General features: G+C 41.2%; 1 protein-coding gene across 1 annotated transcript in view; it reads left to right on the forward strand.

Annotated features, from left to right (window-relative positions):
- The window catches only part of ANKDD1B (ankyrin repeat and death domain containing 1B), a 66,052-nt gene that overhangs the window by 17,150 nt on the left and 32,639 nt on the right, over window positions 1–16,263 (forward strand). The window contains 3 exon segments of the mRNA XM_027604413.1: window positions 971–1,069; window positions 9,455–9,553; window positions 9,660–9,764. Of these exon segments, the coding sequence (XP_027460214.1) occupies window positions 971–1,069; window positions 9,455–9,553; window positions 9,660–9,764 (303 nt within the window).

Genomic DNA, 16,263 nt, shown 5'->3' on the forward strand with positions numbered 1-16,263 from the left:
GGTTTTATTGAATTATCTTGGATGCTGTTTTGGCTTGACATACCAGAACACAACTCTAAATTGCAGACAATGTCAGGATAACTCATGCTTTGTCAAACTCCAGTTTATCATCAGTTTAGCTACCAAGGATATCAGATATTTAATTTTTGCAATACTTTATTCGAAACAAAGGAGGAAATCCATGTGCAGGCACCTTCTTTGGAAGCAAAAACAGTGTCTAGAATATGGGAAATATGACATGTGTTTTACTTACAAGCAAAACATCTCTTCTCTGAAAGAATGAACTGTCTCTGGACATCCCAGGAGCACCTTGTTGGCTTTCCTTTGAAGCAACAGATAGTCATAGCTTTCTTTTTCTGTGTCTGCATCGTTCTTTTCTTTTCTTTTCTTTTCTTTTGTCTTCTCTTTCTTTCTTTCATTCTGAAGCAGTATGTTTCAGTAAAATAAACTACAAAAAATTATAGAAGGAAGACCATATATGGGGTTGAATATCTAGGAAAATTTTTGTTTTGCATTATCAATATATTCTAAGCAGAAAAAAATTGCTGTTATTAATAATTGCATATGGGAGAAAATACAACTTTTGCTTTTTATTTTTATTTATTTATTTTTAAAGATTTCATTTATTTGAGTGAGAGAGAGAGAAAACACATGTGGGAAAGGGCCAGAGGGAGAGGGAGAGGGACAAGCAGACACCCTGCTGAGCACAGAGCCTGATGCAGGGCTCGGTCCCAGGACCCTGAGATCATGACCCAAGCTGAAGTCAGACGTTTAACGGACTGAGTCATCCAGGCACCCCTACAACTTTTACTTTTTTTAATTGAAATCCATTACACTGTTACAATCAATCATGGGTTATGCCATGCACATATAAACATATGATAGAAAAGTATGGCCGTTTAAGACACAGGAATCATAAAGAGGCTAAATAGCAATTAGATGACTGAAAACACAAATTATGTTTCTTCAGATGAACCGCAAAGCCTTGCATTTTGCAGTGGGGGCAAATAATTTATCTGCGGTGGATTTCTTGCTTAATCACAAGGCAAGAGTGGATATTGCTGATAAGGTAAGCTCATCTTCATTTGGTAGAATGGATTGGAGCATAACCAGTGTATGGGGAAAATCTGGTCACTTCAGTTATCTTTTTTTCACATACACACAGAATATTTCCACATTCAGTTTTCACTTTGGAAAGATCTCTTATTTGGTAACTAAATTGTTTACCTATTACTTGTAGGACTTAGGCTTTTGCTAATTTTCTCATATTGACCTTATGGCCAGTAATATGCATTTGTAAGAATAAGGTGGTTGCCCATAGTATAATTTGGGACATGGGGGACAGAAGCTAACTGGCCTCATGGACATTAAATCTTGACTTTGCTGTGTGAACTCTAATAAAGCTTATTAAGTACGTACTATGTACTGGGCACCAGTCTTAGGACTTTGATACTGAGTGCCCAACCTTGTCTCCCAACCTTGTGAGAAAAGTGTTACTAAAAATACACAGTTTTCATAGGAAGAGTCTAAGACAGAGAAGTTGAATATCTTGCCCAACAATTACATCTAAGAAGGGGTGAAGGCAGGATTTGAACCAAGTTTACCTGGTTCCAAAGACCATGCTGTTAGCCCTAAAGCAGCTTAACTATTTGTCTGCCTTGATATCAAAACCCACCCTAAGGATTTTCTCCCTACTTTTCCCAACTTCACTTACTACTTTATCATGGCGCAAGAAAACCACCTGGGCTGGATATACCCAATATCACATTCATCATCTCCAGTTGCAATGAAAGATGATGGTCTTGATTTTTAGAATCCTATGGACTGTGGCTCCTGGTTCTTAGTTAACCAAATGGGCCATTGTTCCTAAAGTGTTCCGAAGGTTTTCACAGAGCTATTCTATTTTCTGTCTGGATTGACTCATTGGAAGATAAAACTCAGCCCTGCTTTACTTTCATTCTTCCAGGTCCTGGGTTTAGTATGTGCTTAGTAAATCTTTGGAAGATGAGTAAATGAAGTCAGATCAAACCAGCTGGTCATATTGTTGGTTTTGTTGGTGTAGACATGGCCTAGACATGATAATGATGAAATTTTTTTTTTGTTTTACGAGGGGAGCACATCCTTCTCTGTTTTATTCCTCTGAGATTGGTAGGCAAGTCAATTGATATGTAATAGAATCAGAATAAAGAAGTACCCCTTACTAAAAATTGGCACTGAAAGCACTCCAATTTTGTGAGGGTAATAAGTTGTATTATGGTTATTGTACTTAACATGTTGTTTGGGTCTGGAGATTCTTATTTGATTATTTTGCAGTGTTAGCCTGCAAAAGATGACTTGGTAATAGACCTGATTGCCAAGAGTCTATTCTTAATTTTGACATTGAAACCCTGATACAGTAACTTTTTATTTTAATTTTTAAATTGACCGTACAATTTTCTTTCTTTTTGGTGTACAGTTATATGAATTTTGATGTATGTGTAGATTCATGTAATCACCAGCATAATCAACATACAGAACAATTGCATCACCCAGAAAATATCCTCATGCTGCATCTTTGTAGTCAAACCCTTACCCACCCTGGAAACCACTGATCTCTGCTCCATCTCCATAATTTTGCCTTTTTAAGAATGCCATATAAATGATGTCATGTAGCATATAACATTTTGACACTGGCTTCTTTCACTCAGCAAAATCTCTCTGAGATTCATTCACATTGTATGTATCAATAATTCCTCCCTTTTTGTTGCTGAATAGTATTTTAGTATATAGATGTGCCACAAGTTTATTTGTGCACTCACCTGTTGAAGGATGTTAGAGTTGTTTCAGTTTTTGACTATTACAATTAAGCTGCTATCCCTTTCACGAAGATCGCGCCAAAGGCTAAGAAGGAAGCCCCTGCACCTCCCAAAGGTGAATCCAAAGCAAAGAATTTGAAGGCCAAGAAAGCAGTGCTGAAAGGCATGCACAGTCACACAAAAAAAGATGATCTGCACATCAACTACCTTCTGACGGCCCACGACACTGCATTTCCGAAGGAAGCCCAAATATCCTCGAAAGAGTGCCCCCAGGAGAAACAGGCTTGACTGCTATGTCATCATCAGGTTCCCCCTAACTACTGAGTCAGCCATGAAGAAAACAGAAGAGAACAACACACTTGGGTTCATTGTGGATGTTAAGGCCAACAAGCACCAGATCAAACAGGCTGTGAAGAAGCTCTATGACATGGATGTGGCCAAGGTCAACACCTTGATCAGGCCTGATGGAGAGAAGAAGGCATATGTTCAACTGGCTCCTGACTATGATGCTTTGGATGTTGCCAATAAAATTGGGATCATCTGGGCACCTGAGTGGCTCAGTTGGTTAAGCGACTGCCTTCGGCTCAGGGCATGATCCTGGAGTCCCGGGATCGAGTCCTGCATCGGACTCACTGCTCAGCAGGGAGTCTGCTTCTCCCTTGGACCCTCCCACCCTCATGCTCTCTCTCTATCTCATTCTCTCTCTCAAATAAATAAATAAAATCTTAAAAAAAATTGGGATCATCTAAACTGAGTCCAGCTGGCTAAATCTAAATGTAAATTTTTATACAAACAACAACAAAATGAATAAAGTTGCTATCAACATTTGTGTACCAGTTTTATGTAGGCGTAAGTTTTCATTTCTCTAGTATAAAGCCCTAGGAGTGAGATTACTGGGTCATGTAGTAAGCTGTATACAAGAAGCTGCCAGACTATTTTCTGTAGTGGCTGTGCCTTGCATTCCCAGCAGCAGTGTAACAGAACTCCATTGTTCTACATCCTCATCAGCTCTTGTAGCTTTCATTTTTTTCTCCTCAATGTTTGCCTTTCTAATGGATGTGTATTGGCATTTCTTTGTGATTTTAATTTGCATTTCTTTAATGGCTAATGATACTGAGCATCTTTCTTGTGTTATTTACCATTTGTATATTTTCTTTGGTGATGTGTCTATTCAAATCTTTTGAGTACTTTTTTTAATAGAGTTGTTTGTTTTCTTACTGTTTGGTTTTGAGAGCTCTTTATATATTCCAGATACAAGTCCTTTGTTAGACCTGTGATTTGCAAGTATTTTCTCACACTCTGTAGCTTATCTTTTTCACAGAGCAAAAGTTTTAAATTTTGATGAATTCCAACTTATCTGTATTTTAAATCTTTTTTAAAAAGGATTTTATTTATTTGACATAGAGAGAGAGAGTACAAGCAGAGGGAGAGGGAGAAGCAGGCTCCCCACTGAGCAGGGAGCCCAATGTGGGGCTCGATCCCAGGACCATGAGATCATGACCTGAGCTGAAGGCAGCCGCTGAACAGACTGAGCTACCCAGGCACCCCCCAACTTACCTGTATTTTAAAAATGAATCTAGGTGTTGTGTTATATCTAAGAAAGACTTGCCTAATGTGTCATGAAGATTTTTTCATATTTTTCTTGTAAAATGTTTAGAGTTGTGTGTTTTACATTTAGATCTATTGTCCATTTTGAGTTATTTTAAGTATAAAGTATGAGGAATAGGTCAAGGTTCTTTTTTTTCTTGCAGAGGGATGACCAGTTTCTTCATCATTTGACACCAGTGTCACTTCAGGTTTCAGCACTTTTGCAGTGCTCTTTGGACCTGCCCCACGGGTCCAGTCTGAGACCTGGGCAGTGGTCTGCCCCATAGTTCAGCATTCCAGGCCTTTGTCATGCTGTGTAGGGTCTGGTCCATGTACGGATCGGAGTGAGGCCTCACACACAACTTTATGGGCTTACTTTCTCAAGCTTCCACCTCTCCAGCCTCATCACCCCCACATTCCCCGGCTCCAGGGCCCCTCCTCCCCTTTTCCTGGTGTTCTGACTAGAAAGTCAAGGGGGTGGTCTCTGAGCTCGGCTATGTACTTCCCATGATTAGGTCTGCCTCTGGGACTGAGGGAGAAAAATAAGCAACATGGGTCCCACCCCACCCACTCTTATGACCACAGTTCCTTTGGTCCGAGAGGATTTCTCTGTCAGTTTTAGGTGCTTGCCCACTTAGTGCTGTTGCTGTCCCTTCTACCACAGGGTTCCAGCTTTGGGAGTGAGGCTTGCCTGGAACAGGACCAGAAGAGAATAGAGAAACAGTATTTCCCCTACTTTCTCTGTCTTGCTCCTTAGCCCAGAAAGAGAGGGCTTCTCTTGGAGTTCTTTCTGTCTGTGCCCAGAGCACACTTCTGTGACTTATACTGCCTTGAGTTCAAGCTGGAAGATATGGAAGGAAAAAAACAAAAACCAAATCAGGAAACCCTCTTTGTTTATATTTTTTAGTTTTGGTTTACTTCCCAATCTACCTGCTACCATTTACTTCTCAGAGTCCTCAAATAGCTACTCCATGCATTTTGTCTGGAGATTTCAGTCACATCTGGTGAGAGAGACAGTGTACTTACTCCATCGTACCCAAGACCATAATCCCAAATCTTTAACATACTAAAAAGTGGAAGGAATTGTACAATGAACACTTACACATCCATTGCCCAGGTTGATAGCATCTCAGACACAGCATGTCTGAGGATCACCATGTTTCTAATATATTAAATACACTACTGGTTTCTGTCAGAGTGTAAGTCAGTTATTCCTGAAATGATGAAGAGATGTTCTAACGACTTATTCTTTTTGAGGCTTTTCCAAACATACATTTGGAAGCTAGCATCAACTTTTTTGTAATTTGGTCTTGTGAGATTGAAATGCTGTCAGATGGGAAATATGGTATTAGTACATATATATTCCAGATGTATCTCTGTACTCCACCTTGAAAGTTTCACTAAGTTTAATATTTCTATAACTTAATTATTCACAGTGGTATTAGAACATAACTAATAAATTGCTTTTTATAATTCAAGCAATGCTGTGTTTGGTCAAACTTTCTTTATCTGGGTCATGAGCCTTGAGTTTGTCTTGGCAGATCTGTCTTCTAACACCTATTTGTAAAGAGCCAAAAATTGAACCCCTTCACCATCAGTATTTATTCATTGCCTGCTCTGGGTAAGTCTCAATGCCAACTACTGGGGATTTAACAGCATTTAAGTTCTTGTTACTCAAAGTGTCGTCCTGAGACCAGAAACACTGGCATTTCTTCGGAGCTTGACATGCAGAATCCCAGAGCCTACCCCAGACCTCCTGAATCAGAATCTGTGACTTAACAAGATCCCCAGGTGATTGTGTCAGGAAGCACTGGCAGGAGATACAGTCCCTGCTCAGAGGGGTGTACAGTCTATTAAGGGAGCAAGGACCAAGACCATTGACATGATGTATCTTTCAAGGCACTGCAAGCTAAGGATCAAATGCATGGCCCAGGTGCTGAGAGCTTCAGGTTCAAAGTTGGTGGCATCCCTGAATCTTGGGAACAGGCACACTAGATAAATGGAGGCTCTTACTCCAGATGTGAATCAAGGATCCCAGATGGAGAGCAGGTGGCGTTTAGAGGATAATGACAGGCATCAGCTCTCAGAGCTTCTTATCTCTGGGAAGGTATTCCGTGCATGTGCTCCTCAGGGGACGTTAATGACCTTCTCACTTGTGATCACACTGGTGATAGGGACAGAGTGTCACCGACGGTGGACCTTTTACACTTTACAGAGCATTCTGTACACTCTGAGTGTAATCCGTGACACATGCTCACAAACTGTCCTAGGCATGTCAGTTTATTATCACAAGACATAATTTTATGAATATTTTTGTAAGGGAACTAACATTTGTGAGCAGTGATTCTTTTCCTCTGAGGAATGATGGCTCCACTTGGAATATATGGCTTCAAACGTTCCTGTTGTTGGCAGTTTGAATTCCTGGCTCTTGGATTTTATGATTAGTGTTTGAAATCTTTCAGTGTTGCCTGCTTTGAAATTAGGAATGACCTATTAGGAAAAAATAGAGCTCCTATCAAAGTGTGAATTATCTTCTTTCAAAAATATTTCTGGGGGTGCCTGGGTGGCTCAGTCGTTAAGCGTCTGCCTTCGGCTCAGGTCATGATCCCAGGGTCCTGGGATCGAGCCCTGCATTGGGCTCCCTGCTCCGCGGGAAGCCTGCTTCTCCCTCTCCCACTCCCCCTGCTTGTGTTCCCTCTCTTGCTGTGTCTCTCTCTGTCAAATAAATAAATAAAATCTTTAAAAAATATATTTCTGACTTATTTTTTGACATATGTGAAACTGGATTTAGTATTCCTGAATAGAGACCATTAGTTTGTAGAGAAGAGCAATTAAGGAGTAGAATTGTATTTAGGGCACATTTCTTGAAAAACCTCAACTAGTTATTGTACATCATTAGTCCTTGGGAAAAAGTGCAGAAATTGGTGAGCACTTTCTGCATATTGGAATTGTAAATATATAAATAGGCTTGAATAGACTAACTCACTGGGTAGTGTGGCAGCCGAAATGTAAATTTTATAGAGTATGACATTTAAAGCAGGGTTTATCAACAGTGGCCCTATGACATTTTGGTCAGATGATTTTTTGTTGTTGTTGTGGGAGGCTGTTTGGGATTATAAGATGTTTTGCGGTATCTCTGGCTTCTACCCACTAAATGCCAATATCTCCACTCAGCCCCAGCAATCAAAAGTATCTTCTGACATCTCCAAATGTCCCCTGGAGGCAAAATTGCCCCTCTCCCCCACTGAGAACAACTGAGTTAGAGTTACACCTCAATAATCTGGGATTTCCTTTTCACTTCTCTGTATCTGTACTTCCCTGAGAAGCAGAGAATACGTTAATGCAGTTTCTGTGGTAGCCAAAGTAAATGCCAAAAGGCAAATTAAAGTGCCCCCCACAGACCCTCCTTCCTTGTTGATTTAGTCATATTGTATACATCTAGCAAACTGGTTTCATGGCTTACAGAGTCAATTAAGATGCAAGTAAGATGTGCTGAGAAGGCTTACTTTTTGGAAGGATGGCATTCAGAAGGCATTTAGAAGGACTTTAACAGAGCACTGGATGATTTTTTAACAGAGATGAAAGGAAACAGAGAAGCAGACACAGGAACTTACAGGTAAGGAACCTGAGGCTGAGTGTTAACTAGAACATAGTATTTGAAGTAGGAGAGCCAAATTAATTGAAGGTCAGTTTCTTTTGACTCTACAGATCACACTCATAAAGTGTGCTCTATATTACTTCTCTAACTTGGGGCCTAGGATGCAAGTCCCAGCTTTCCTAGTTTAGTACCCTCCAATTCCACCTTCCTGAGATAGCCAATGTTAACTGCTGGCTCTTTCCTTTCACACTTTTCTCCTGCTCATTCAGTCTACAAGTCTAACTGCCCACAGCGTCCCTAAGGGTCAGTAGGTCCTTACTGAGTCTCTGTCAGTCTATTCCATGCATGTGTGCATGCACATGCACACCTATATAATTTTTAGAGAGAGTATTTCAAATGATTTATATAGAAATAGGATTCTTTTTATAACCTCAGTCTTCTCTGTTTTTTCTTTTTTGTGCACCTGCTCCTTCTCCAGTAACTACCTTTAACAACGCGGAGAATGTGTGTTTATTTCTGTACTTTTGCTCATGCTCAGTAATCATATCTATATTGGCAGCGAACATCTATCTATCTACATGCCCACCTTAGACAGATATAGATACATATGTGTACACATGTGAGTTTTTGTCGTTGCTTGTTTTATAAAAAATGGGATTATATTTTTTTGTGCATCTTATTTTTCACATTTAACAGCTACCTCGGAAATCTCTCCAAGTCAGTTTTTATCGCTCTAACTCATTATTTGTAATGGCTGCTTGATGTGATATGACTGTGCCCTAATTTGCTCAGCGTTCTTATATTGATGGACATTTACCTTGCTCTCCTTTTTAAGGGTTACAATTAATATCCTTGTTTACATAACATTAGGTTCTAAAACTCTTTTTCAGGGGATAGATTCCTAGTAGTGGGATTGCTGGTTGAATTGAAAATTTCAATAGCTATTGCCAGATTGCTGAAACCATAATTGTTCATTTCCACTAATACCTTAAGAGAGCACCTTTTTTCGGTCCACTTTTTCAATTGGTTTAATTGCCTTCTTTTTGTTGATTTGTAAGAGGTTTCATGTATTAGAAAAAGTAACCATTTATCTTTATTAAAATACATTTTAAAAAATCTATCATTTGTTTCTTGACTTTATCATCTTTCCTTTTATAACTTGTGGATCAAGACACTGTACCTTACAGTCTAGATTTTCTTCTAATATTTTTGTGTGCTTTTGTGTGTGTGTGTATAATATGATATAGGATTTAATTTTATTTTCTTCCCTGTAGAGAATGACTTGTGCCTGTACCACTTATTAAATGTCTTCCTTTCCCCCATAGAATTGAAGTATCACATTTGCTGTATATTAAATTTTTTCCCTATTTGTTAATTTTCAACACTTGAGTATTATCTTGGCCTTTGTTAACTGAGGTAGTGTGTTGTAGCTCATTCCAGTGATAGACGCTTTTCTTTTCTCTTCTTGGGGAAGCACGGCTTGACAGTAGTTCACCTTGCAGCCTGGTCTGGAAGTCTCGAGATCATGCTCATGCTCATTAGAGCTGGAGCAGACCAGAGGGCCAAGAATCCGGTAGGTATGTGGGTCACACCTGGACATAGTTCTCCCTGCCCCAGTGCAGGATGGGGAAGCTCTCAGATCATTGTGTATATATGTCCCCCACCTTGGCTCTCTTCAGGATGGAATGAATGCCCTCCACTTTGCAGCTCAGAGTGATAATGTACGCATCGTGGAGTACCTCATTCAAGATCTGCATTTGAAGGACCTGGCCCAGCCTGATGAGGTGTGTTTGCTATAGCAGGACAGGTCCTATGTATACCGCCCCCAAATTCCTCTTTCTTCCTACTCCTGCTAGAGCTGCCAAAGCAGCCAGCACAGACAGACCTGGCCCTATAGCTAGCTCCTCCATCACTCTGGCAGAGGACAGAACAGATGAGAAGTGTTGGTGTTGGTGGGGGCCCAGGCATCTCCTGTGGGAAGGGCAGGAAGTATTGAGCAAGCATCCAGATTCTTTTTTCCCTCCCGGTCCCTTCGTCCTGGCTGATTGTGGACAGCATCCACCCTATTTTGTATTCAGAATGTATGTTTGCATTTTACTCCATTATGCTTGGCCTTTTGGGAGTGTATTTGATCCAAGACTATGCAGTAATGGAATCAGGGAATATAATGCGGTGTTACCATATTTGTGTACATTCTTTTTCTTTTCATAAGGAGATATATACTAATAACAGTCACCACCTATTGAGTATTTATTAGTGTTGCTAGGTACAGAGGAAAGCTATTTACATACATTATTTCATTGAGATGTCTAGGGCCTGGTGTATATGGATGCTTAACAAATCATTGCTGAATGAATGAATTATCCTGTTAATTCCCATAATTCCCATAATCATATACAGAAAGATTTTGCTTATTTTTAAAGGTGATGAATTTGAGGTTCAGAGAAGCTAAGTACCTCGTCCAATGTCCCAAAACTGGAAAGTGAGAGCTAGGATTTGAATTCAGGTCTAGCTGACCCCAGTCACCATGCCGGCATGCTGTCCTGTCTCCCTTCTCAGATGGGCATTCCCTATGTGCCAGGGACTGTCTTTTTCCTGGAATATCTTCTTCTAGACTTTTCTCTAGGCTTTTCTCTCCCCTGTTCTGTCTAGGGGAGAATACCCTGTGAGACTGAACTTTTGATTTCAAATGGGACCTCCTTTTCACTGTGCCTAGAACATTATTCTCCATAAAGTCTCTCCAGAAATTAAGCAGTAATACCTCATTTCACCTCTTGTAAAAAACTTTCACATTCTTTTCTGACCTTAGTCTTTTTTTTTTTTAAAGATTTTATTTATTTATTTGACAGAGAGAGAGAGCACAAGCAGGGGTAGCGGCAGGCAGAAGGAGAAGCAGGCTCCCCACTGAGCAAGGAGCCTGATGTGGGGCTCCATCCCGGGACCCAGAGATCATGACCCGAGCTGAAGGCAGATGCTTAACCGACTGAGCCACTCAGGTGTCCCTGACCTTAGTCTTAACAACAACAACAACTCTTTCTTCAAATGAAGTCTATAAATTTGTTTTACTTCCTCTGAGTATGACTGAGTAACTATACATTTACAGCTTAGAGGCAGACAGACTTGGACTGTGGTCTGGGCATATATATTAGCTATGAGCTTTAAGCAAGTTTTCCAACTGCTGAAAGCCTCAGTGTGTATAAGGGATGATTGGGGAGGGGGGTGTTTTGGCTTCCATATAATTTTTATCAGCAATACCTCCATGGTTTCACATAGATGATTGATATTTCCCCAGTTTTATGTAAAAAGGCCTGTGCCATTGAACTTCATTGTTAAGCCATTCCACCACCCCTTTCCAGTCACACACTACCCCTAAGCCGTTCCTACGTAGCAATATTGGAACAGCCACTGTTGGGATGTTTGAATGAGTTAATGAGTATAAAGCACTTACTTAGCCAAGAGCCTGATACATGGTAAGTGCTCACTAAATGGTAGTTATTATGACAATTATTATAGGATAAAATACACTGATATCCTCTAATTGATAATCATAGTCAAATAGTGACACAGTGAGGAAGTTAGATCATTCTAGTTTGATTGATGCTAAATAGGGATGTGACCTGTGAATGAATTCCACTCAGTTCAATTTAGCAGATCTTTGTTGAGGGCCTGTTATCTAGGAGACACATGACAGTCTTTCCTTTCAGTGGGCTCTGGCTGATTTCACAGGAGACAGCAGGGTGTGGGGAGGATCAGGTAGGCTGAAGGGGCTCAAGGACCAGAGCAGGTTTCTGGGAAGTCTTGGCCACATCTGCAGCTTCTGCTGGCCAGCAGCCTTCTTGGCCACCATCTCTTTAGCTGGCTTTGGGGCTGTCCTGTCCCCACCCCTCTCCCTCCTCCCCTGTGTGTTGGGAAAAATGCGGAGGAGTCTTGGCAGCAGACTCTGCAGACATGTCCAGCTGAGAGATGTTAAAATTAAGATGGATTCAGAGACATATGAGGAATGAGCAAATAATGAGTCCCCTGGCTCATTTAGGGAGAGAAGAATCTCTGAGTCCACTTTTAGTTCTGTAAGAAACCTAGATGGATCAATGCAAAAGACAAAGTCTTCTCTTTTTCTGAGATCTGTGAGTGGGTCAGGGATGTTGGCAAAACCCAATAGGATCTGGGATCAGGAGCTCAAGGTGTATTAATTTATCATTACATTTTTCCATCTGTGTTTGCTTAAAAGTACTGTGGAACTCACTGAATGCATTTGATAGAAATGACTGCTTCACCTTCACAGCTGGCCCTCTTGCCTACTTTCTTCTCAGCAGAAAGTGATGGAGAGCCTGCTGACCTGACCAGCATTGGCAAAATTCTCTTTAGCCCAGAGGGAACTCCAAAAGCTAGCAAGGAAAGCCTTGTGGGGAGGAGGTCTTTATTAATAAAAGAGATTTCACTAGGCCCAGAAGAGTGTGGGTGGGGATGAGAGAGATGGAAGACACTGGAAAATATTTTGAGGTTTCTTCCAGCTCTGTGGCCTCTCCAGGGGAGAGAGATTAGAGCAGCCAGGAGAAGTTATTGGTAAAGTAGTATAGATGTTTTGAATCTACATGTGAACTTCCATCTAGTGGTCAAAATAAGTACTCAAAATGTTTGGGGTGGAGCAGGGGCAGAGAAAGGAATGGCCTTAGAGTATATGAATAGTTGTTGAATATTTTCATAAGAGTTTGGTGGTACCCTGTTAGGTTGGTTTCAGCTGTAGACTTATGGGAACTTCCATTGGTTTAAAGGAATCTTATAGGAAGTCTTTAGAGATCAAAATGCAAAGAAGCTTCCCTTTTTGGAGGGTTGGGAATAATGAGCATGAGGGGATTTGGGAAGACATACCTACTTACATGGACCTGAAGCCGGTATTTAAGGGCTCCAGTGTGCAAGGGGGGGACCTCACCCCACCCACCCTAGTTTCGTGACTGCATATTTAACACGCTGCTCCTTCAGCACTTTTTTTTTAAAAAAAGAGAGAAAGAGACAGCGTGAGAGAGAGCACAAGCCGGGGGGGGGTGTTGGGGGGGCGGCAGGCAGAGTAAGAGGGAGAAGCAGACCCCCGCTGAGCAGGGAGCCCAAAGCGGGGCTCGATCCAAGACCCTGAGATCGTGACCTGAGCCAAAGGCAGACATTTAACCGACGGAGCCACCCAAGCGCCCCTCCTTCGGCACTTTTTAATTCATGGCAACTTTCTTTTTCCCTCTCAAATCTCTAATTATTAAGGAAACTGCTTGGTTTTCCCTTATGCCGGGGTTCTGTTATGAGGGTCACAGGGTAACGGGAAATGTCGTGGGGGGTAGACCTGCACACGGGGCACTGGGGGGCTTTGTGCTGGGTTCTCCCTGGTTTCCTCTCAGAGGCTCTCCTCCCATCATCTCTGGGGTCGCTGTGGGAAAGGATGGTCAGTTTGGACTTTGGGTAGCCATTTATAGTGGCTGTTTATGAAATTTTTGCTGAATTTGTTAACCTGTCAGATTTGATAACCCTGCTAATAAACTTAAAAATGAAAAATAATTTCTAATAAACAGTTGCAACCTCTCAGAATTATTCACATGCTAACAATTTAAATACATTGAATTAAAACAGGTTAAATAGACATTGTGTTAATTAAGGAAAAAAGATAACAGAAATTCTGGCCCCTCCTTATTTTCATTAATTAGGAAAGGGAATCGGGATCCTGAGCTGGGAAGGCACTGTGGTTTCTCTGAAATGGGAGTTCTGACGCCAGGTTCCACTGTCCTGGCTGGAAGATCTCCCTGCCTTGCAGGTAGGAGTCAGTCCCGGGGGACTGTACTGGCTAGAGGCCAACTTGAATAGCATTTTAGAAGGGTTTGGTGGTTAAAAAAGGAAATAAGACATGGTAAGAAACTATATATTTTTTTAAAAAACATGTATTTTTAAAGTTGATGTTATTTTCTCTAATAATGTAGGCTAAAATGGGAGAAAAGATTTATATCTCATTTTACTGTCACTTCATCTTTATTCTACCTTCTGATATGTTTCTAAGATATGGATTACTTTAAATGCCCTTATTTTGTGTAATTTGGCTTTCACATTTTTTTTTTTCTTGCTGATAACATTTTTAAAGGGCATCCAAAGTTTAAAGTAATAGCTGTTTTCTTGGTGAGGAAAAATATTTCATCTGTGATAACCTCCTATTACTTATCAGATTAGGCTTTCTTTGGGGGTGGGTCCTCTGTCACTTTGTTTAGCCATGCAGAAATGCAAGTCTTTGTAGCAGCCAAGGGTAAGAGTAAGGGCATTTTATTTTTTTTAAGATTTTATTTATTTATTAGAGAGAAAGAGTGTGAATGCAGGAACAGGGGGAGGGGCAGAGGGAGAAGCAGGACTTGATCCCAGGACCCTGGGATTGTGACCTGAGCCGAAGGCAGATGCTTAGCTGACTGAGCCACCCAGGTGCCCCCAAGAGTAAGGCCATTTTAAAGTTGAACAGATGAGCACTTGGTGTTATACACACCTAATGAGTCGTTGAACACTACATCAAAAACTAATCATGTACTATATGCTGGCTAACTGAACATAATTTTTTTTTAAAGATTTTATTTATTTATTTGACAGAGAGAGACACAGCGAGAGAGGGAACACAAGCAGGGGGAGTGGGAGAGGGAGAAGCAGGCTTCCCGCGGAGCAGGGAGCCCGATGCGGGGCTCGATCCCAGGACCCTGGGATCATGACCTGAGCCGAAGGCAGCCGCTTAACAACTGAGCCACGCAGGCGCCCCTAACTGAACATAATTAAAAAAAAAAAAAGTTGAACAGACCCCTGGTATTTCTAATAGTATTTGTCCCCAAACTGCTAACTATGTATTAGTTAGACTTTTTTCTGTTATGAGTGATAAAAATCTAGTTTAGTCTAGATTAAGCAATAGAGGTAATTTATTTATTGCTAACTGAAGAGTGTGAGGATGTATCTGAATGGCTTGAGGCATGGCTGGATCCAGCTCTTCTTTTCCTTCCTCTCTAACTCTCTGTTGTCTCTCTGTTGGCATTATTGATAGATACACTCTCCACATGCTGGGAAAGCTTGCTCCTAGCAGTTTCAAGATATTCTTATAATCTTTTTTTTTTAAAGATTTTATTTATTTATTTATTAGAGAGAGAGAGCACACATGTGTGCATGAGTGGGGGGAGGGGCAGAGGGAAAGGGAAAGACTTTCAAGCAGACTCCCTACTGAGTGCTGAGTCTGACTTGGGGCGTGATCTCGCAACCCTGAGATCATGACCTGAGCTGAAACCAAGAGTCAGATGCTTAACTGACAGAGCCGCCCAGGTGCCCCTCTTACGGATATTCTTATGGATTTTGATTCATAAGAAAGAAAATTCCTGGGCGCCTGGGTGGCTCAGTTGGTTAAGCGGCTGCCTTCGGCTCAGGTCATGATCCCAGGGTCCTGGGATCGAGTCCCGCATCTGCTTCTCCCTCTCCCTCTGCCTGCCTCTCTGCCTACTTGTGCTCTCTATCTCTATGTCAAATAAATAAATTAAAAAAATCTTTAAAAAAAAGAAAATTCCTATCATCAAATGTTCATATATAAATCTCAGGAACGACTCTGTTTGGCCCTGCTTGAATCATCTGCCCAATCCTGAACTGATCACTGTGACCAGCATGGGTTAACTTCATGGGCCAGTTAAAACCTGGCAGTTGACAGCACTAAATGGATAAATGGCAGAGTACATGTGTATATAATTGGGGAAGTTCTCTAAAGGAAAATGAAGCTGCTGTTACTAGAAGAAAGAAACATAGAGACAAAGCAGCAGATGTCTACTCTAGGACACAACACCCTCATGTATTATTTATGGTCTCTGTGGGTAAAGGGCTAACAAAACCCCTTTTGCTTCTGCATGAGAATTTAAACTTTGGTTAGCTTTTTGGCTCTGTGTCACTGCAAACAAGATAAGCATTGCTTGTGATAAAAATGACCCCTAATTAGGAAATTGCATTTGCATTGGGCTCCCTGCTCAGCGGGGAGCCTGCTTCTCCCTCTCCCACTCCCCCTGCTTGTGTTCCTGCTCTCGCTATCTCTCTCTCTCTGTCAAATAAATAAATAAATCTATCTTTAAAAAAAGAAAAAAAAGGAATTGATTGACTCACTCAAATACTTCATGCACAGGTAACTTCAGGTATGTCTGAATCCAGCAGCGCCCATGATGTCAGCAGGGCTCTTGTCTCTTTTTGCATTTTTCATGTGTGCTTGCCACTGTGCTGGCTTCATTCTTAGGTGGGTTCTTCTTGTCAGGT

Source organism: Zalophus californianus, chromosome 5 (genome assembly GCF_009762305.2).
Source record: "Zalophus californianus isolate mZalCal1 chromosome 5, mZalCal1.pri.v2, whole genome shotgun sequence".
Lineage (NCBI taxonomy): Eukaryota > Metazoa > Chordata > Mammalia > Carnivora > Otariidae > Zalophus > Zalophus californianus.